The sequence below is a fragment of the Petromyzon marinus genome (assembly GCF_048934315.1).
Source record: "Petromyzon marinus isolate PM22_M1 ecotype Great Lakes invasive population chromosome 76 unlocalized genomic scaffold, UKy_Petmar_22M1.pri1.0 chr76_unloc.2, whole genome shotgun sequence".
In the NCBI taxonomy this organism is placed as follows: Eukaryota; Metazoa; Chordata; class Hyperoartia; order Petromyzontiformes; family Petromyzontidae; genus Petromyzon; species Petromyzon marinus.
The window spans coordinates 838,216-861,318 of record NW_027422619.1 but is presented as its reverse complement, the minus strand read 5'-3'; the positions used below and the strand labels follow the sequence as shown (position 1 = coordinate 861,318).

Here is a 23,103-nt window from a genome sequence, read left to right as displayed (position 1 = left end):
CAACAACCACAACAACAACTCCCCCCCATCACCTCAACAAAGACGAGGAGAGAGAGAGTGAGGAGAGAGTGAGGGGAGAGTGAGGAGAGTGAGGAGAGAGAGTGAGGAGAGAGAGTGAGGAGAGAGAGTGAGGAGAGAGAGTGAGGGGAGTGAGGAGAGAGAGTGAGGAGAGTGAGGAGAGAGTGAGGGGAGAGTGAGGAGAGTGAGGAGAGAGAGTGAGGAGAGAGAGTGAGGAGAGAGAGTGAGGAGAGAGAGTGAGGGGAGTGAGGAGAGAGAGTGAGGAGAGTGAGGAGAGAGTGAGGGGAGAGTGAGGAGAGTGAGGAGAGAGAGTGAGGAGAGAGAGTGAGGAGAGAGGGTGAGGAGAGAGAGTGAGGGGAGTGAGGAGAGAGAGTGAGGAGAGTGAGGAGAGAGTGAGGAGAGTGAGGGGAGAGTGAGGAGAGAGAATGAGGAGAGTGAGGGGAGAGTGAGGAGAGTGAGGGGAGAGAGTGAGGGGAGAGTGAGGAGAGTGAGGGGAGAGAGAGGGGAGAGTGAGGAGAGTGAGGAGAGAGAGTGAGGACAGTGAGGGGAGAGTGAGGAGAGTGAGGGGAGTGAGGAGAGAGTGAGGGGAGAGAGTGAGGACAGTGAGGGGAGTGAGGAGAGAGAGGAGAGTGAGAAGAGAGTGAGGGGAGAGAGTGAGGAGAGAGAGTGAGGAGAGTGAGTGAGGAGAGTGAGGGGAGAGTGAGGAGAGTGAGGGGAGAGTGAGGAGAGTGAGGGGAGAGTGAGGAGAGAGAGTGAGGAGAGAGAGTGAGGAGAGAGAGTGAGGGGAGAGTGAGGAGAGTGAGGGGAGAGAGGAGAGAGAGTGAGAGGAGAGAGTGAGGGGAGAGTGAGGAGAGAGTGAGGAGAGTGAGGGGAGAGAGGAGAGGAGAGTGAGGAGAGAGTGAGGGGAGAGAGTGAGGAGAGAGTGAGGAGAGTAAGGGGAGAGTGAGGAGAGAGAATGAGGAGAGTGAGGAGAGAGAGTGGGGAGAGTGAGGGGAGAGTGAGGAGAGTGAGGGGAGTGAGGAGAGTGAGGGGAGAGTGAGGAGAGAGTGAGGGGAGAGTGAGGGGAGAGAGTGAGGGGAGAGAGAGGAGAGTGAGGGGAGAGTGAGGAGGTTTGAGACTCACCTCGTCGTGAACGCTGAGGTCCTCACGAAACTTAAAATCACCACCACCACCGAGAGAGATACAAAGACGGCCGCGCGGGTGGCCTCGCCAAAAAAAACGACGGAGATTCGTGCAAAGTTTCGCTTCTAGAATTGCAACCGTCCGAGGGATTTGAAATTTGCAACTTTTTAAACGAATTTTTAGTTTTAGTTTTTTTAAAGTCGGCGCTGAGTGAGGGGCGCGGTCGCCTGAGGCCCTGCGGAGGCTTTTTCAGTGTGGAATGCGCCACGCCCACTGGAAATCACACAGCGGATAGGGATGGGAGGGTTGCAATTGGTAATGCGGATGGGTAGGGGCGAGACGGAGGGTTGTAATTCGTGGTGCGGATGGGTATAGGGCGAGACCGGGAGGGGGGGGGGGTTGTAATTGGTGTTGCGGATAAGTATAACGGTCTCAAGAATAGTTGTAATTGGTAGTGCGGATAGGTATGCGGGGAGATGGGGGTTGCAATTAGTAGTGTGGATGGGTATGGGGCGAGACGAGGGGTTGTAATTGGTCTTGCGGATAAGTATAACGGTCTCAGGAACAGTTGTAATTGGCAGTGCGGATAGGTATGCGGCGAGATGAGGGTTGTAATTGGTAGTGTGGATGGGTATAGGGCGAGACGAGGGGTTGTAATTGGTCTTGCGGATAAGTATAACGGTCTCAGGAACAGTTGTAATTGGTAGTGCGGATAGGTATGCGGCGAGATGAGTGTTGTAATTGGTAGTGTGGATGGGTATGGGGCGAGACGAGGGGTTGTAATTGGTGTTGCGGATAAGTATAACGTTCTCAGGAATAGTTGTAATTGGTAGTGCGGATAGGTATGCGGTGAGATGGGGGTTGTAATTTGTAGTGTGGATGGGTATGGGGCGAGACGAGGGGTTGTAATTGGTGTTGCGGATAAGTATAACGTTCTCAGGAATCGTTGTAATTGGTAGTGCGGATAGGTATGCGGTGGGATGGGGTTGTAATTGGTAGTGTGGATGGGTATGGGGCGAGACGAGGGGTTGTAATTGGTGTTGTGGATAAGTATAACGGTTTCCGGAAGTTGTAATTTGTAGTGCGGATAGGTATGCGGCGAGATGGGGGTTGTAATTGGTAGTGTGGATAGGTATGGGGCGAGACGAGGGGTTGTAATTGGTGTTGCGGATAAGTATAACGTTCTCAGGAATAGTTGTAATTGGTAGTGCGGATAGGTATGCGGTGGGATGGGGTTGTAATTGGTAGTGTGGATGGGTATGGGGCGAAACGAGGGGTTGTAATTGGTGTTGCGGATAAGTATAACGGTCTCCGGAAGTTGTAATTTGTAGTGCGGATAGGTATGCGGCGAGATGGGGGTTGTAATTGGTAGTGTGGATGGGTATGGGGCGAGACGAGGGGTTGTAATTGGTGTTGCGGATAAGTATAACGGTCTGAGGAACAGTTGTAATTGGTAGTACGAATAGATATGCAGCGAGATGGGGGTTGTAATTGGTAGTGTGGATGGGTATGGGGCGAGGTGGAGAGTTGTAATTCGTAGTGCGGATGGGTATGGGGCGAGACGAGGGGTTGCAATTGGTAGTGTAGATGAGTATGGGGCGAAATGAGCTGTTGTAATTGGTAGTGCGAATAGGTATGGGGCGAGACGAGTGGTTGTAATTGATAGTGTGGATTGGTAGGGGCGAGATGGGGTTTTTTTCAGTTTCATGTATTAGGTATAGCCTTGTGAGCCATTCGGTTCTTGAATCGGGTGCAACCGCAACAAACAACAAAAGCATGAACCAAAAACATCTTAAAGTGACTTTGTGTGACTGTGCAAACAGAAACATCCAGGAAAAAAAAAACATCAAAACATTCCTGAATTAGCACCGTGTACCCCACCAACGCTGTGTGCAACAATCCCAGTGGGATGCAAATCAAATAACAACAACAACAACAACCACAAGACAACTAAGATTAAGGCCATCAGTCTAACTCCGTACTACAACAACAAAAAACCATGGCCAAACAAAAAAAACTTTTCTAAATCACCTAAATAAAGCCATAAAAGCAATGTAACAGTGATCATAGGGGCTGTGACCGAAATTTCACAATAAACGATGGGTATGGGGCGAGATGGGGAGTTGTAGTTGGTAGTACGGATAGGTACGGACGAGATGGGGGTTGTAATTGATAGTACGGTAGGGTTTCGGGCGAGATTTGGGGTTGTAATTGGTAGTAGGGATAGGTAAGAGGCGATATTTGGGTGTTGCAATTGGTAGTGTAGATGGGTATGGGGCGAGATTGGGGGTTGTAATTGGTAGCAGGGATAGGTATGGGGCGATATTTGGGGGTTGTTATTGGTAGTGTAGATGGGTATGGGGCGAGCTTGGGGGTTGTAATTGGTAGTACGGATAGTTATGGGCGAGATTGCGGGTTGTAATTGGGAGTGCGGATAAGTATAATGGTCTCAGGAACACTTGCAATTGGTAGTGTGGATAGGTATGGGGCGATACGGGGGGTTGTAATTGGTAGTGTGGATGGGTATGGGGCGATTGTGGTGTTTGTAATTGGTAGTGTAGATGGGTATGGGGCGAGACGAGGGGTTGTAATTGGTGTTGTGGATAAGTATAACGGTCTCAGGAACAGTTGGAATTGGTAGTGCGGATAGGTATGCGAGACAAAGGGTTGTAATTCGTAGTGCGGTTGGGTATAGGGCGAGACGAGGGGTTGTAATTGGTGTTGCGGATAATAAGTATAACGGTCTCAGGAACAGTTATAATTGGTAGTGCGGATAGGTATGCGGCGAGATGGGGTTTGTAATTGGTAGTGTGGATGGGTATGGGGCGAGACGGAGAGTTGTAATTCGTAGTGCGGATGGGTATGGGGCGAGACGGCGGGTTGTAATTGGTGTTGGTCTGAGGGACAGTTGTAATTAGTAGTACGAATAGGTATGCGGCGAGATGGGGGTTGTAATTGGTAGTGTGGATGGGTATGGGGCGAGACGGAGAGTTGTAATTCGTAGTGCGGATGGGTATTGGGCGAGACGAGGGGTTGTAATTGGTGTTGCGGATAATAAGTATAACGGTCTCAGGAACAGTTATAATTGGTAGTGCGGATAGGTATGCGGCGAGATGGGGGTTGTAATTGGTAGTGTGGATGGGTATGGGGCGAGACGAGGGGTTGTAATTGATAGTGTAGATGGGTATGGGGCGATCAGGGTGATTGTGATTAGCGTGTGTGTTGGAGAGCAAATCAACAACATTTACAATCTGTGTAATCAACGCCCGCGTGGGATATCACAATGGGCGACGTCACAATTGGCGACGTCACAATGGGTGACGTCACAATCAGCGACGTCACAAACTTCAACGGCACGGGAATATTTATATATTTATTATTTGGTGGTGGGGGGTGGAATATTTACCAACAACAAAAAAACCGGCCAGTTTTAATCGCATTGCCAAAGGTTCGTAATAAAACTGAACTATTAAACAAATAATATATATTTTTTTACGTTTTTACAATTTTAATTAAATAAATATGTTGACACTTCCGGCGGAAATGCGTCACGATCGCTGGCGTTTGCGCGACACTCCGCATCGCCAATCGCCAGCAGCGACGTCACGTCCGGCGACTTGTTACATTTTCGTTCAAAAACGAGGATGGACATTAAAATATACGCCGCATAATTTGCTAACCCTTAGAGATAACAACAACTAAACCTCGCGTCAAAAAAATTGTAATATTAGAAATATTTTAGTATTTAGTTAGTGACGTCACGAGACAGGAACATCCGCCCCCGGACGCCCTCCCCCTGCATGAACGTCACGTCCGGTTCTTTCGGTAAAGTCACCACCACGTAGAAGGGAAGCAATAAAATAATAAAAATATAAAACAATACAATTCTTACGACGTTTCGACTGCAACACAAGCAATCATTATCAGGCGTGAAAACCACAACAAAAAACATTTGATTAAAAAACACCACTTTTTTCAATTTTTTTGTTTAAAAAAGAGGTTTAAATATAAAAATGTAAAATGCAGAATTTACTTACCCCGAAAGGTAACAAAAACAACTTAAGCAAGCATTAAAAAATATATCTTTTATTTTTTTTATTAGTTAGTGACGTCACGTGCCGGAAGCGTCCGCCCCCGGACGCTGTCCACTGCACTGACGTCACATCCGGCAACTTAACAAAATTTAGTTTTTACAATTTATGTTTAAAAACGAAGCATAAGTAATAAAACAGCGCACAATTTTCTTGGCTCCCTTTGAGTTAACCTGAAAAATATATATTTTACTTAGTGACGTCACGCGGCAAGAACGTCCGCCCCCCCAGACGCCGTCTGCCGCATCAACGTTACATCCGGCAAACCAAACCAATTTTTAAAAATTATTTTATTAAACCGAGGCACAAGAATAAAACGGCGCATAAATAACAAAACATCAAGTTAATAAAAAACCTACAGCACGCGTCGAAAAACGAACGAACTTAGTTACAAAATTTAAATTAATTTCGCCTTTGACGGAAGTGACGTTTCGGGGCCACTCCCCCTTCCCGCCATTTCGTTCTTCAGCAGTGACCGGGTCCACCTTGCCGCGTTCGGCTTCGCAAGTTCTGAGGAGAAATTTTTGTTTGTTGTTAAAACAAACATTAAATACAAAATTTCGTCGTTAATTGTTGTTTAATTAACAAACACCTCAACAATGCTGCGTCTCACCCGCTCCGCACTGGCGATCTCAGGTGCCTAAATGTTATATTTTAAGCCACCCCTCAGGCAATCAGCCCTCTCCGGCTGGTAAAATAAAATTAAACTTTACAGATATAATAATAACACAGGGTGCTTCGAGCAAAAACAACACAACGTTAACACTTATATGGGACTCTCGTCGTTTTTTTAATGCAAAAAGTCAACGTATTTGAACGCGATAACGAATTTATGGTTAATAGCTATCCGCATCTCTTGCAAATTCTCAGAAGTGTTTAAAACAATGTTTTGAGAAGCACCCTGTATATATTTTATTAATAGTTAATATTGACAGAGGTGAGTGGGGAGGTGTTAGAGGTTCATTAATGTAGGGGGGGGGGTCACAAGACATCTGGACAGCTTTGTGTACAGCGACTCTGCGGGACTTCTTTTGCACCGTACGCGGTCAGCCGTGAAAATCTCTGGGTCTGTGGGTTTCTATCGATCTGTGTAGGTCTACGTGGGTCTCTGTGGGTCTGGGTGTCTCTATGGGTCTCTGTGGGTCTGGGTGTCTCTATGGGTCTGGGTGTCTCTATGGGTCTGGGTGTCTCTATGGGTCTGGGTGTCTCTGTGGGTCTCTGTGGGTCTGGGTGTCTCTATGGGTCTCTATGGGTCTGGGTGTCTCTATGGGTCTCTATGGGTCTTGGTGTCTCTATGGGTCTCTATGGGTCTGGGTGTCTCTATGGGTCTGGGTGTCTCTGTGGGTCTGGGTGTCTCTGTGGGTCTGGGTGTCTCCATGGGGCTCTGTGGGTCTGGGTGTCTCTATGGGTCTGGGTGTCTCTATGGGTCTGGGTGTCTCTATGGGTCTCTGTGGGTCTGGGTGTCTCTATGGGTCTGGGTGTCTCTATGGGTCTCTGTGGGTCCGGGTGTCTCTATGGGGCTGGGTATCTATGGGTCTCTATGGGTCTCTGGGTGTCTCTATGGGTCTGGGTGTCTCTATGAGTCTCTATGGGTCTGGGTGTCTCTATGAGTCTCTATGGGTCTGGGTGTCTCTAGGTCTGGGTGTCTCTATGGGTCTCTGTGGGTCTGGGTGTCTCTATGGGTCTGGGTGTCTCTATGGGTCAGGGTGTCTCTATGGGTCTGGGTGTCTCTATGGGTCTGGGTGTCTCTATGGGTCTGGGTGTCTCTATGGGTCTCTGTGGGTCTGGGTGTCTCTGTGGGTCTGGGTGTCTCTATGGGTCTGGGTATCTATGGGTCTGGGTGTCTCTATGGGTCTGGGTGTCTCTATGGGTCTCTGTGGGTCAGGGCGTCTCTATGGGTCTGGGTATCTATGGGTCTGGGTGTCTCTATGGGCCTCTGTGGGTCTGGGTGTCTCTATGGGTCTGGGTGTCTCTATGGGTCTGTGGGTCTGGGTGTCTCTATGGGTCTGGGTGTCTCTATGGGCCTCTGTGGGTCTGGGTGTCTCTGTGGGTCTCTGTGGGTCTGGGTGTCTCTGGGTCTGGGTGTCTCTATGGGTCTCTATGGGTCTGGGTGTCTCTATGGGCCTCTGTGGGTCTGGGTGTCTCTGTGGGTCTGGGTGTCTCTGTGGGTCTGGGTGTCTCTGAGTCTTTATGGGTCTGGGTGTCTCTATGGGCCTCTGTAGGTCTGGGTGTCTCTGTGGGTCTGGGTGTCTCTATGGGCCTCTGTAGGTCTGGGTGTCTCTGTGGGTCTGGGTGTCTCTATGGGTCTGGGTGTCTCTATGGGCCTCTGTGGGTCTGGGTGTCTCTGTGGGTCTCTGGGTCTGGGTGTCTCTGTGGGTCTGGGTGTCTCTATGGGCCTCTGTGGGTCTGGGTGTCTTTGTGGGTCTGGGTGTCTCTATGGGTCTGGGTGTCTCTATGGGCCTCTGTGGGTCTGGGTGTCTCCGTGGGTCTGGGTGTCTCTATGGGTCTGGGTGTCTCTGTGGGTCTCTGTGGGTCTGGGTGTCTCTATGAGTCTCTATGGGTCTGGGTGTCTCTATGGGTCTCTGTGGGTCTGGGTGTCTCTATGGGTCTTTGTGGGTCTGGGTGTCTCTGTGGGTCTCTGTGGGTCTGGGTGTCTCTATGGGTCTCTGTGGGTCTGGGTGTCTCTATGGGTCTGGACGTCTCTATGGGTCTGTGTGTCTCTATGGGTCTGGGCGTCTCTATGGGTCTGGGTGTCTCTATGGGTCTCTATGGGTCTGGGTGTCTCTATGGGCCTCTGTGGGTCTGGGTGTCTCTATGGGTCTGGGTATCTATGGGTCTGGGTGCGAAAGAATATCCACGTGCAACCCCCGTTGGCACGAGTCGACCCCGTCTCCTCCCCGTGTCTCCCTCTCCATGACCCCCATCCCCCACCGCCTCTCCCTCCAGGCCGCGCGTCTGCCACGCTGCACGTGGCACGCCAGTGCCACCAAGGCACCGGCGTGCAGGGCGCCAACTTCCACAAGAAGTACGGCTTCCTGCTGCTGGGCAGCGGCGCTGCCTTCTGCTCCGCCGTCTGGTTTTACGTGAGGCGCGCACGCACACGCTGCGCTGCGCTACATGTATAGACACACCACGCACACACACTACATACTCACACACTACACTACACATATACTACACTACACATATACTACACTACACATATACTACACTACACACACACACTACGTACACACTACGTACACACTACACTATACATATACTACACTACACACACACTACACACACACTACACACACTACATACACACACACCACACACACACTACACACACTACGTATACACACTACGTACACACTCACACACTACACACACACTACGTACACACACACACTACACTACACACACACTACACACACACTACACACACACTACGTACACACACTACACACACGCTGCGCTACATGTATAGACACACCACACACACACTACGTACACACACTACACACACACTACACTACACACACTACACACACACTACACACACACTACGTACACACACTACACACACACTACACTACATTCACACACACGACACTACATACTCACACACTACGTACACACTATGTACACTACACTACACACTACATACACACACACTACACACACACACTACATTCACACACTACGCACACACACACTGCGCTACATGTATAGACACACCACACACACTACGTACACACACACTACACACACACTACACACACACCACACGCACACGCTGCGCTACATGTATAGACACACCACACACACACGACACTACACACACTACACTACACATATACTACACTTCACATATACTACACTACACATATACTACACTACACACACACACTACGTACACATTACGTACACACACTACACACACTACGTACACACACCACACGCTGCGCTACATGTATAGACACACCATGCACACACTACACTACACACACTACACTACACACACACTACACTACACACACTACACACACACTACACACACACACTATGTACACACACCACACGCACACACTGCGCTACATGTATAGACACACCACACACACACTACACTACACACACTACACACACACTAGACTACACACACTACACACACACTATGTACACACACCACACGCACACACTGCGCTACATGTATAGACACACCACACACGCTATACACTACATTCACACACACTACACACACACTACACACACACTACACACACACTACACACGCTGCGCTACATGTATAGACACACCACACACACACTACACTACACACACACTACGTACACACACTACGTACACACTACGTACACACGCACACACTGCGCTACATATATAGACACACCACACACGCTACACACTACATTCACACACACTACACTACATATACACTACACACACACTACACTACATACACACTACACACACACTACACACACACTACACACACACTACGTACACACTACGTACACACACCACACGCACACACTGCGCTACATATATAGACACACCACACACTACACTACACACTACACTACACACACACTACACACACTACACACACACTACGTACACACACCACACGCACACACTGCGCTACATATATAGACACACCACACACACCACACACACTACACCACACACTACACACACACACACCCACCACACGCACACACTGCGCTACATGTATAGACACACTACACACACACTACGTACACACACACACCATGCACACACACTACACTACATTTACACACACTACATTACTCACACACTACACACACTACATTCACACACTACACACACACACACTACATTCACACACACTACACTACATACTCACACACTACACACACACTACGTACACACACACACACCTGTACAGATGTGGTGGTCACCCTGTACACACGCACACACTACACGGTACTTACCACAACGGGGGTCATTGGTATCCCTGATCAAGACCCCCCCCCGCCTGAGGGGGTGGAGGCTGTGAAGTGTGTGTGTGTGCGTGTGTGCGTGTGTGTGTGTGGGATCACCCAGAACCCTGGTCCGAGACCAGAGAGTGGGATCGAACAAACACAGAATGTTTGGGCTATCCTGTGGCCAGCATCTCTCCCGAGGGCCGGGGGAAATCGTACGAAAGGCGGGCCTCCTATGAGCAAAGCGGGTAGTCGTTCTCACGCCGAAGCCGGGGAGGCCCCTTCAGCCCGACCTCCTTCCCGGGGGGCAGCGTCTGGACGGGCCCAGTGGTCACGTGACCCAGCGGTACCGGCGGCCGGTCAGCCTCCGCTGGGTCTCCAGCCAAGCCGGGGTGGGGGGGGGCCAACGGCCGGGGTACGGTAGCCCGGAGGCTGTGCCTCCTCCCTCGTGTTGCTCGGGCAGATGGCGGGGGGCCATTACCCCCTTCGCAGTGAGGGACCTAGTGAATCGTGAATCGTGATGAGGTGTAAATTTTAAAGTATTTTGCTTGCCACCACGACTCCATCTACGTCTACTACTACTACTACCACACACACACACGCGCCGGTGTGAGCTTCGTCTCTCTTACCCTTGGTCCTTTCGGCAAAGCCACCGCGTAGAAGGGAAGCGATAAAATAACGAAACGGTAAAATCCTCGCGACGTTCCGACCGCAGCAAGGGGGCAGTCGCCTTCATCGGGCGCGAAAAGCACGGCGAGACGCTGGTGTGTTTTCTCTCTCTATCTTTCTTTCTCTCGCTCGCTCGCTCGCTGTGCTTTTCGCAACTGATGACGGCAGTTGCCCGTGCCGCGGTCGAAACGTCGGGAGGAAATTTTTTATCGTTTTATATTCGGCGGCGGCGACAGCGGCGGCAGCGGCGGCAGCGGCGGCTTTACCCAAAGGAGTGTGAATCGCCTGCAGGTAGCGCGAAAGCTTTACATCGGAATCGGTCTCCCTTGTCGCCCCCCTTCCCTCCCCCCTGCCTGCCCAGGCCTGCACTCAGACCGGAATCTCGTGGAACCTGTCCCCCATCGGCAAGGTCACGCCCAAGGAGTGGAGGCAGTGAAAAAGGGGGGGGGGAGGTTTGAAGGGGTGGGTGTTGTTGTGGGTGGGTGGGTGGGAGGTCCAATGGACTCTCCCAACTCGGCTCTTGACCAATCGCCCTCCTTCCCGTTCAATCCTCCATACCCCCCCTCCTCGCCCGCCACCGCCACTCAAATGGTTTCTTCCACACAGAGACCCCAGTGGACTCTTCCAACTCGGCTCTTAACCAATCACCCTCCTTCCCGTTCAATCCTCCATACCCCCCCCGCCACCGCTACTCAAATGGTTTCTTCCACACAGAGACCCCAGTGGAGTCTCCCAAATCGGCTCTTAACCAATCACCCTCCTTCCCACTCAATCCCCCCCCCCTGCCACCACTACTCAAATGGTTTCTTCCACACAGAGACCCCAGTGGAGTCTCCCAACTCGGCTGTTAACCAATCACCCTCCTTCCCACTCAATCTCCCCCCGCCACCACTACTCAAATGGTTTCTTCCACACAGAGACCCCAGTGGACTCTCCCAACTCGGCTGTTAACCAATCACCCTCCTTCCCGTTCAATCCTCCATACCCCCCCCGCCACCGCTACTCAAATGGTTTCTTCCACACAGAGACCCCAGTGGAGTCTCCCAAATCGGCTCTTAACCAATCACCCTCCTTCCCACTCAATCCTCCATACCCCCGCCACCGCTACTCAAATGGTTTCTTCCACACAGAGACCCCAGTGGAGTCTCCCAACCCGGCTCTTAACCAATCACCCTCCTTCCCGTTCAATCCTCCATACCCCCCCCCCCGCCACCGCTACTCAAATGGTTTCTTCCACACAGAGACCCCAGTGGAGTCTCCCAAATCGGCTCTTAACCAATCACCCTCCTTCCCACTCAATCCTCCATACCCCCCCCCCGCCACCGCCACTCAAATGGTTTCTTCCACACAGAGACCCCAGTGGACTCTCCCAACTCGGCTCTTGACCAATCACCCTCCTTCCCATTCAATCCTCCATACCCCCCCTCCTCGCCCGCCACCGCCACTCAAATGGTTTCTTCCACACAGAGACCCCAGTGGAGTCTCCCAAATCGGCTCTTAACCAATCACCCTCCTTCCCACTCAATCCCCCCCCCACCACCACCACTCAAATGGTTTCTTCCACACAGATTCCCTCCCCCCCGCCATGTGGACGATGATGCGAATGGTTTGCCCCACCGTACCCCCCCACCGTAGCCCTGTGGCTAACTTGGTTCGGTCCGAGCCCCGACCCTTAAACTGTGTGTGTGCACGTGACCCGCTCACGTGACGTCCAATTTAAATAAAAGGTGTATACATAATTACATAACTCCGCCTCATGTTGGAGTCTGTGTGTGTCTCTGTGTGTGAGTCTGTGTGTCTGTGAGTCTGTGTGTGAGTCTGTGCGTCTGTGAGTCTGCGTCTGTGAGTGTGTGTGTGTGTGAGTCTGCGCGTGTGTGAGTCTGCGTGTGTGAGTGCGCGTGTGTCAGTCTGCGCGTGTGTCAGTCTGCGCGTGTGTGAGTCTGCGCGTGTGTGAGTCTGCGCGTGTGTGAGTCTGTGCGTGTGTCAGTCTGCGCGTGTGTGAGTCTGTGCGTGTGTCAGTCTGCGCGTGTGTGAGTCTGCGCGTGTGTGAGTCTGTGCGTCTGTGAGTGTGTGTGAGTCTGTGTCTGCGAGTGTGTGTGAGTCTGTGCGTGTGTGTGAGTCTGTGCGTGTGTGTGAGTCTGTGTGTGTGAGTCTGCGCGTGTGTGCGAGTCTGTGAGTGTGTGCGAGTCTGTGAGTGTGTGTGAGTCTGCGCGTGTGTGAGTCTGCGCGTGTGTGAATGTGTGTGTGTGAGTCTGTGTCTGTGAGTCTGCGCGTGTGTGAGTCTGCGCGTCTGTGAGTCTGTGCGTGTGTGAGTCTGTGCGTGTGTGAGTCTGCGCGTGTGTGTGTGTCTGTGTGTGTGTGAGTCTGCGCGTCTGTGAGTCTGCGCGTCTGTGAGTCTGCGCGTGTGTGAGGGCGGAGGAGCGACGCTCACAACAACGGAGCGCCGGGTGACTTTTAATCGCGCTTTGTGCCGGAGATATCAGGCTGAGCTCGTATAACCGCGGTGGCTGGCACGAGGTTTACCAGCTCGAAAATATGTAACTTGGGCTTGCACCCATTGGCACAGTCGGGGGCACAGGTGGTGCATCAGCCAGTCGTCTCAGTCGACCCATGGCACTTGCTGGGTCTGTCCCGTGACCTGTACCTAGCCTGGCACCAGCAGTCGACCCATGGCACCTGCTGGGTCTGTCCCGTGACCTGTACCTAGCCTGGCACCAGCAGTCGACCCATGGCACCTGCTGGGTCTGTCCCGTGACCTGTACCTAGCCTGGCACCAGCAGTCGACCCATGGCACCTGCTGGGTCTGTCCCGTGACCTGCTGGCGGGCGTTTGACCCTTCACGTGTCTTGGGGGAGTGGTGGTGCAGTGGTTAGCGCACTGTGTGTGTGTCTTGGGGGAGCGGTGGTGCAGTGGTTAGCGCACTGTGTGTGTGTCTTGGGGGAGTGGTGGTGCAGTGGTTAGCGCACTGTCTGTGAGTCTTGGGGGAGTGGTGGTGCAGTGGTTAGCGCACTGTGTGTCTTGGGGGAGCGGTGGTGCAGTGGTTAGCGCACTGTGTGTGTGTCTTGGGGGAGTGGTGGTGCAGTGGTTAGCGCACTGTGTGTGTGTCTTGGGGGAGTGGTGGTGCAGTGGTTAGCGCACTGTGTGTGTGTCTTGGGGGAGTGGTGGTGCAGTGGTTAGCGCACTGTGTGTGTGTCTTGGGGGAGTGGTGGTGCAGTGGTTAGCGCACTGTGTGTGTGTCTTGGGGGAGCGGTGGTGCAGTGGTTAGCGCACTGTCTGTGAGTCTTGGGGGAGTGGTGGTGCAGTGGTTAGCGCACTGTGTGTGTGCCTTGGGGGAGCGGTGGTGCAGTGGTTAGCGCACTGTGTGTGTGTCTTGGGGAAGTGGTGGTGCAGTGGTTAGCGCACTGTGTGTCTTGGGGGAGCGGTGGTGCAGTGGTTAGCGCACTATGTGTGTGTCTTGGGGGAGCGGTGGTGCAGTGGTTAGCACACTGTGTGTGTCTTGGGGGAGCGGTGGTGCAGTGGTTAGCACACTGTGTGTGTGTCTTGGGGGAGCGGTGGTGCAGTGGTTAGCACACTGTGTGTGTGTGTCTTGGGGGAGTGGTGGTGCAGTGGTTAGCGCACTGTCTGTGAGTCTTGGGGGAGCGGTGGTGCAGTGGTTAGCACACTGTGTGTGTGTCTTGGGGGAGCGGTGGTGCAGTGGTTAGCACACTGTGTGTGTGTGTCTTAGGGGAGCGGTGGTGCAGTGGTTAGCGCACTGTTTGAGTGTCTTGGGGGAGTGGTGGTGCAGCGGTTGTGAATGACGTCATCTTACCGAAGGCTCAGATGACGTCCCCGCACCGGAGGCTCGGGTGACGTCACCACACCGGAGGCTCAGGTGACGTCACCGCACCGTTGGCTCAGGTGACGTCACCGCACCGGAGGCTCCGGTGACGTCACCGCACCCCAGGAGCGGCAGGGACGGTAGATGGGGGTCACAACGACGTCAGAGGCCACTCACGGGGTGATGACGGTGGTGGTGGTGATGGTGGTGGTGATGGTGGTGGTGGTGATGGTGGTGGTGGTGATGGTGGTGGTGGTGATGGTGGTGGTGATGGTGGTGGTGGTGATGGTGGTGGTTATGGTGGTGGTGGTGTTGGTGATGGTGGTGTTGATGGTGGTGGTGGTGATGGTGGTGGTGATGGTGGTGGTGATGGTGGTGGTGGTGATGGTGGTGATGGTAGTGATGGTGATGGTGGTGATGGTGGTGGTGGTGATGGTGGTGGTGATGGTGGTGGTGATGGTGGTGGTGATGGTGGTGATGGTGGTGTTGATGGTGGTGGTGTTGATGGTGGTGTTGATGGTGGTGTTGGTGGTGGTGGTGTTGATGGTGGTGGTGATGGTGGTGATGGTGGTGTTGGTGGTGGTGATGGTGGTGATGGTGGTGGTGGTGTTGATGGTCGTGGTGGTGGTGGTGATGATGGTGGTGTTGGTGATGGTGGTGGTGGTGTTGATGGTGGTGGTGGTGGTGATGGTGGTGGTGATGGTGGTGGTGGTGTTGATGATGATGGTGGTGATGGTGGTGATGATGGTGGTGATGATGATGGAGTGATGTGGTACAGGAGGACGTGGAGCTGAGTGGACTTGCCGATGACTGGTACCAGCGGTGTCAAGATCGGCCTCTGTGGAGGAGGCTCGTGAAGGACGCTACTGGGCAGTTGGAGGCAGTCGCCCTCCAACAACAACGGAGGGCGGAGGTGATGGTGATGATGTTGCTGATGATGATGATGGTGATGATGATGGTGATGATGTTGCTGGTGATGTTGATGATGATGGTGATGTTGATGATTATGGTGATGATGATGTTGATGGTGATGATGGTGATGATGGTGATGATGATGGTGATGATGGTGATGATGTTGCTGCTGATGATGATGATGTTGGTGATTTGTGGTTCGCCAATCACTGAAACAAAGGCAAAGGTCCCCACTTCCTCCACCCAGGTAGCCTCCACGAGGCTATAGGGGCAAGTACAGTAAACAACAACATCAACACAAGTGCAGTAAACAACATCAACACAAGTACAGTAAACATCAACAACATCATCACAAGTACAGTAAACAACAACAACAACATCAACACAAGTACAGTAAACATCAACAACATCAACACAAGTACAGTAAACAACAACATCAACACAAGTACAGTAAACAACATTAACACAAATACAGTAAACAACAACATCAACAACATCAACACAAGTACAGTAAACAACAACATGAACAACATCAACACAAGTACAGTAAACAACAACATCAACACAAGTACAACAACAACATCAACACAAGTACAGTAAACATCAACACAAGTACAGTAAACATCAACAACATCAACACAAGTACAGTAAACAACAACATCAACACAAGTACAGTAAACAACATCAACACAAGTACAGTAAACAACAACAACATCAACACAAGTACAGTAAACAACAACATCAACACAAGTACAATAAACAATAACATCAACACAAGTACAGTAAACAACATCAACACAAGTACAGTAAACAACAACAACATCAACACAAGTACAGTAAACAACATTAACACAAATACAGTAAACAACAACAACACAAGTACAGTAAACAACATTAACACAAGTACAGTAAACATCAACAACATCAACACAAGTACAGTAAACATCAACAACATCAACACAAGTACAGTAAACAACAACATCAACACAAGTACAGTAAACAACATCAACACAAGTACAGTAAACAACAACAACATCAACACAAGTACAGTAAACAACAACATCAACACAAGTACAGTAAACATCAACAACATCAACACAAGTGCAGTAAACAACAACATCAACACAAGTACAGTAAACAACAACAACATCAACACAAGTGCAGTAAACAACAACATCATCACAAGTACAGTAAACAACATTAACACAAATACAGTAAACAACAACATTAACACAAATACAGTAAACAACAACAACATCAACACAAGTACAGTAAACATCAACAACATCAACACAAGCAGCAGCAGCTCCACTTGGCCCGGGCGGCCCCGGTTAATAAAATAATTAAATAACGCCGACTACTTTAGAGACTCTGTGAGTGTGTATGTGAGTGTCTGTGTGTGTATGTGTGTGAGTCTGTGTGTGTGAGTCTGTGTGTGTGTGTGTCTAGTCTGGCAAAACAACCCCCTACCTCCTCGCGGTGCCGGACGGGCAACTCTGTCGTGGACAGTGCTGTGGGGGGAGATCCAATTTTGATTGGCTCCTCCCCTCATGGCATATGTGTCCACCACAGGGGCTAAACGGGGGCTCTGGACGGGTGCGAGGGGCTGGTAACCCCTCCACTTTCAATTAATTACCACGAAACCACGAGTTAAACTGAAATATGTAACTAATAAGCTTGTGCCGGAGGCCCCGGGGGGCCAGGCGTCTATGACGTCTCCTGGCCAAACCCCAATTGGCGGAGCCAGGAGATTGAATATCCACCCTCGGGGCTCCTCCAGAAACAACGAAAAGCCACTACGGGTGGCCACGTGGAATGTTCGAACGCTCACTGCGGAGGAGAGGCTGCCACTCCTCTGTCGGGAGCTGGACCGGTACCGCCTGGATCTATGCGGCATTCAGGAGGTCCGGTGGACCGGCTCTGGCTCCTGCCACCATGAGGGGTGGACAGTCCTCTACTCGGGGCAGCAGACTGCCAAACAACAGGGTGTGGCTCTTCTTTTGAACAAAATAATGAAAGGGGCGTGGGAGCGTGGCGGTGAGGTGTGGGAACCTGTATGCCCCAGGCTACTTTGGGCTCGCCTTCCCATCAACTGGAGGCGAGGAATAGTGGTCGTGGTTACTTATGCCCCCACCGAAGATGAACATCCATGGAGGGATGCAGGCAAAGCCGATGAGTCAGATGCCTTCTATGACCTCTTGTCACAGGTGCTGGCTAAAGTGGCCCCTCGGGATAGAGTCATCATGTTGGGTGACTTCAATGCCCGAGTTGGTCATGATACTGGCACCTGGTCTGGAGTGATTGGAGGGCATGGGCCAGATCAGCTCAATAACGGTAGGAGGCTGCTAGATTTTTGTGCAGCCCATGGGCTTGTAATTACCAACACGCTGTTCCGGCATCGGCGCATCCACACAACATCATGGATGCATGCCGGGTCCAAGCAAGAACATCTGCTGGACTACATAGTGACGGACCAGCGGATGCGAGCCCATGTCCTTGACACCAGGACCCACCGTGGAGCTGATCTGCCCTCTGACCATCGACTAGTCATCTGTAAGATGCGCCTGCCATTCTTCCACTCCGGTGGTGGGTGTACACCCAGGACCCCATTCCAACCTAAAGTGGCCTGGTCTCAGTTATCTGATGAAAGTTGCAAACGAGAATTTCATCATCGCTTGCGGCTGGGATTGGCATCGTCCCCGACTCCTCCTGATGTCGAGGGTAAATGGGCGAGGTTTAGGACTGTGACTCATGCAGCTGCAATGGCTGCTTTGGGTACGCGGTTCAGACCTCCCCAGAGAACCTGGCTGACAGAGGAGGTGTTCAGGATGGTTGAGAAAAAGCGACAGGCCCACTGTCATCGGCTACAGAATCCCACGTCAGAGAATGAGGAGGCTTACCGCAGCCTTCGCTCGGAGGTTCGGAGAGCCGTGAGGCGCTGCAAGGATGGCTGCTGGTCGCGGGTTGCTGAGGAGATGGAGTCTGCCTCAATGGCCCGTGACCACAAATCTCTATTAAACTCCATCAAAAAAGTAACCTGCAGCACCACACCTATTACCATCATTAGGGGAAAAAACGGTGATCCAATCTCCGACCCCCAGGAACAGGTTTGCAGATTTGCTGAGCATTTCTGTGAGGTCCTGGGGGAGGGAAAATCCCTCAGCCAGGAAAACATCGTGGCACAAAGTGAGGATGACCCTGCTGAGGCTGCGGTGCCTCAAATATTGGAAGAAGTCACCCCCTGTGAGTGGCTGGCTGAGGTGCCATCTGTTGAGGAAGTACTGAAGGCAATCTGGAGTCTGAGACAAGGAAAGGCAGCGGGCAGAGACGATCTCCCAAGCGAAATGCTGAGGGAGGGTGGCGTTTGTGCACAGACTGCCCTATATGACATCATAACAACGGTCTGGACCACTGGACGGGTTCCGCAGGATTGGAAGGATGCCCTGGTGGTCCCCCTCTTTAAGAAGGGGGACCGCACAGACTGTAACAACTACAGGGGCATCTCACTCCTCAGTGTGCCGGGAAAGGTCCTGGCAAGGATTATTCAACATCGCCTTGCCAGGCACGCTGAGGAGAGGCTTGCGGAGCCCCAATGCGGTTTCAGGAAAGGGTGGTCCTGAACAGATGCCATATTTTCTGTCCGTCTGCTACAGCAGAGGTGTAGGGAATTCCAACAAGACCTACATCTCTGCTTTATTGACATGGTCCAGACCTATGATACCATCAGTAGGCCTGGGCTCTGGGTTGTTCTGCGTGCTTTTGGAGTACCTGACCCTCTGCTCACGATCATTAATGACCTTCATGATGGTGAGCGGGCCCGGGTAAAACTACGTGGCCGGGAGTCAGAGCCTTTCCCTGTACACCTTGGGGTGCGACAGGGATGTCCTCTGGCTCCCACATTATTTAACATCTATTTTGACCACGTAGTTCATGAAGCCTTCAATAGCTGTACCGGGGGAATCTCCATATGGTACAGATATAATGGGAGGCTGATTGATGCCCGGGTGCGGTCAAGGGATGGCTCCCTATTGCTCAACCACGTTATGTATGCTGATAATTTGGTAATAGCTGCTCATTCAGAGGAGGAGTTGGAGACGCTGCTGCTGAGACTGGAGCGTGCCACTAAGAGGTGGGGCCTTACCATCAGCCCCACCAAAACTAAGCACCTGCCTGGGTATTTTGTACCATCGGACACTCCACCCCCACAACTCCCAATCGGTGATGGGGCAGTTGTGGAGAGAGTGGAGAGTTTCCCATACCTGGGCAGTGTGCTTATGACTGGCTCCAGTTTAACAGCAGAGGTCTCACTCCGAATCAGTCGAGCGGCAATATCTTTTCATCGGTTGCGTAACGCTGTGTGGAAGCTACCTGGTCTGTCTGTCCGCACTAAGCTTCAGGTCTTCTCGGCCACGGTCATTCCCTCCCTTCTCTACGCTTGCGAAACGTGGACCCCCCTAATGGAACATCTTCGCCGGTTAGAAACATTTAGGCTGGCCTGCCTACGATCCATCCTGGGTTTAACCAGACTGGATTGTGTGAGGAGCTCACAAATCCTTGAAAGGTCTGGGCAAGGTCCCATCGGTGAGCTCCTCCGGCGGGCAAGGCTGCGATGGCTGGATCATGTAGCCCGCATGCCCAGCCACCGCATGCCGAAACAGCTTTTGTTCGGCCGGATTGAGGGGGCTAAGCGGGCGCGGCACGGGCTAGAGAAGAGATGGAGTGATGTGGTACAGGAGGACGTGGAGCTGAGAGGACTTGCCGATGACTGGTACCAGCGGTGTCAAGATCGGCCTCTGTGGAGGAGGCTCGTGAAGGACGCTACTGGGCAGTTGGAGGTAGTCGCCCTCCACCAACAACGGAGGGCGGAGGAGCGACGCTCAGAACGAGCGGAGCGCCGGGTGGCTATAGCACAGCAGGTTGGCACAGTAGGGGGGACAGGTGGTGCATCAGCCAGTCATCTCAGTCAGTCGACCCGTGGCACCTGGGTCTGCCCCGTGACCTCCTGCCAGCGGGCGTTCGACACTTCACGTGGCCTCAGGGTGCACATGGCCTGGCACAAGCGTCGTGGTGACGTCACCGCCACTTAGTGGCGAATGGCGGTTGTTGTGTGAGACTGTGTGTGAGACTGTGTGTGTGTGAGTCTGTGTGTGTGAGTCTGGCTCTGCTGATGATGAGACACTGAAACTGGAAACCGGCTTCAACATTCAGGGCCTCATCCGCAGTAGCAATAGCAGACTCTGCATGAATCACCACTCGGTGACCTGCCCCAGATGATTATAGCCCAAGGACTGTCTCATCATCATCATCATCAGCAGCATCATCAGCAGCAGCATCATCAGCATCACCATCAGCAGAGTCAAGCTTGATGAACTGGCTTCCACATGCAGTGTCTCATCATCAGCAGCATCATCATCAGCATCATCATCATCATCACCACCCTCATCAGCAGCAGCATCATCAGCAGCAGCAGCATCATCATCATCACCATCATCATCACCATCATCATCAGCATCATCATCACCATCAGCAGAGTTAAGCTTGATGAACTGGCTTCCACATGCAGTGTCTCATCATCAGCAGCATCATCATCAGCATCATCATCATCACCACCATCATCAGCAGCAGCAGCATCATCAGCAGCAGCATCATCATCACCATCATCATCACCATCATCAGCAGCAGCAGCATCATCATCAGCATCATCAGAATCATCAGCAGCAGCATCATCATCAGCAGCAGCATCATCACCACCATCATCAGCAGCAGCATCATCAGCAGCAACATCATCATCAGCATCATCATCAGCAGCAGCATTATCATCATCATCACCATCATCATCACAATCATCATCCTCAGCATTATCACCACCATCATCAGCAGCAGCATCATCATCATCACCATCATCATCATCAGCAGCATTATCATCAGCATTATCATCATCACCATCATCATCATCAGCAGCAGCATCATCAGCATCATCACCACCATCATCAGGAGCAGCATCATCATCAGCATCATCATCATCACCATCATCATCACCATCATCATTATCAGCATCATCACCACCATCATCACCATCATCATCACCACCATCATCATCACCATCATCATCACCACCACCATCACCACCACCATCATCATCACCATCATCATCACCACCATCACCACCATCATCACCATCATCATCACCACCACCATCACCACCACCATCATCATCACCATCACCACCATCATCATCACCACCATCATCACCATCATCATCACCACCACCATCATCACCACCACCATCATCATCAGCAGCATCATCATCAGCTAAGCAGCAGGTCCGGGCTGCACCTAACCCAGCGAACTGCAAGTGATCAGTTTATCCCGTCGGAGTCTTTCGCAAGTGATCAGCTGTGGCACGACCAGGCGGGGCATCGAGACGCCCAGCAAACGCCGCTCGAGCGAATTTGTTCTCAATGATCGTGGGGATCCTCATTCAGTTCCTGATCACGACGTGGCCCTCTAACCCCGTGTCTCAGTCGGTCTCCATCAGGGCTGGTGAGTGATCTTCAGTGGTGGTGATCGATGGTCATGATGATGGTGATGATGGTGGTGATGATGGTGATGATGATGATGGTGGTGGTGATGATGGTGGTGATGATGATGGTGATAATGGTGGTGATGATGATAATGATGCTGTTGATGATGATGATGATGGTGATGATGATGCTGGTGATAATGCTTATGATGATGATGGTGGTGATGATGATGATGGTGGTGATGATGATGATGGTGGTGATGATGATGGTGATAATGGTGGTGATGATGATAATGGTGGTGATGATGATGATGCTGTTGATGATGGTGATGATGATGGTGATGATGATGGTTATGATGGTGATGGTGATGATGATGCTGGTGATAATGCTGCTGATGATGATGGTGGTGATGATGATGGTGGTGATGATGGTGATAGTGATGATGATGATGGTGATGATGGTGATGATGATGGTGGTGATGGTGATGATGGTGATAATGATGATGGTGGTGATGATGATGGTGGTGATGATGGTGGTGATGATGGTGATGATGATGGTGATGATGGAGGTGGTGATGATGATGGTGGTGGTGATGATGATGGTGATAATGGTGGTGATGATGATGATGCTGTTGATGATGGTGATGATGATGGTGATGATGGTGATGATGGTGATGATGATGATGGTAATGATGGTGATGGTGATGATGATGCTGGTGATAATGCTGCTGATGATGATGGTGGTGATGATGATGGTGGTGATGATGGTGATGGTGATAGTGATGATGATGATGGTGATGATGGTGATGATGATGGTGGTGATGGTGATGATGGTGATAATGATGATGGTGGTGATGATGATGGTGGTGATGATGGTGGTGATGATGGTGATGATGATGGTGATGATGGAGGTGGTGATGATGATGGTGGTGGTGATGATGATGGTGATAATGGTGGTGATGATGATGATGCTGTTGATGA

The 23,103-nt window shown here is 51.4% G+C and overlaps 3 protein-coding genes across 5 annotated transcripts in view; 2 read left to right on the top strand and 1 right to left on the bottom strand.

Moving 5' to 3' along the window:
• Positions 1 to 1,423, bottom strand: part of ILK (integrin linked kinase) — a 65,441-nt gene extending 64,018 nt beyond the window's left edge. Inside the window, exon 1 of the mRNA XM_076058529.1 lies at positions 1,141 to 1,423. The gene's annotated coding sequence lies outside the window, so the exon portion shown is untranslated. The remainder of the gene's footprint in view (positions 1 to 1,140) is intronic.
• Positions 1,424 to 5,671: 4,248 nt separating this feature from the next.
• LOC116958322 (cytochrome c oxidase subunit 7B, mitochondrial-like) lies at positions 5,672 to 12,617 on the top strand. The gene is made up of 3 exons (XM_032980875.2): positions 5,672 to 5,867; positions 8,178 to 8,314; positions 11,232 to 12,617. Exons 1-3 carry the CDS (start codon positions 5,831 to 5,833, stop codon positions 11,304 to 11,306), a joined length of 249 nt encoding a protein of 82 aa, XP_032836766.1. The 5' UTR covers positions 5,672 to 5,830; the 3' UTR covers positions 11,307 to 12,617.
• A 9,364-nt stretch (positions 12,618 to 21,981) lies between these two features.
• LOC116958334 (uncharacterized) overlaps positions 21,982 to 23,103 on the top strand; it is a 49,080-nt gene continuing 47,958 nt past the window's right edge. For 2 of the 3 annotated variants that reach the window (XM_076058525.1, XM_076058526.1), the window contains exon 1: positions 21,982 to 22,142. The gene's annotated coding sequence lies outside the window, so the exon portion shown is untranslated. The remainder of the gene's footprint in view (positions 22,143 to 23,103) is intronic. The other variant, XM_076058524.1, reaches the window with a different exon arrangement.

Bases quoted from the DNA above. Each gene is read 5' to 3' on its own strand.
- LOC116958322 (XM_032980875.2), top strand. From the start codon at position 5,831: ATGCTGCGTCTCACCCGCTCCGCACTGGCGATCTCAG. The intron at 5,868-8,177 runs GTGCCTAAATGT...CTCTCCCTCCAG, and splicing joins CTCCGCACTGGCGATCTCAG to GCCGCGCGTCTGCCACGCTG. The intron at 8,315-11,231 runs GTGAGGCGCGCA...CTGCCTGCCCAG, and splicing joins GCTCCGCCGTCTGGTTTTAC to GCCTGCACTCAGACCGGAAT.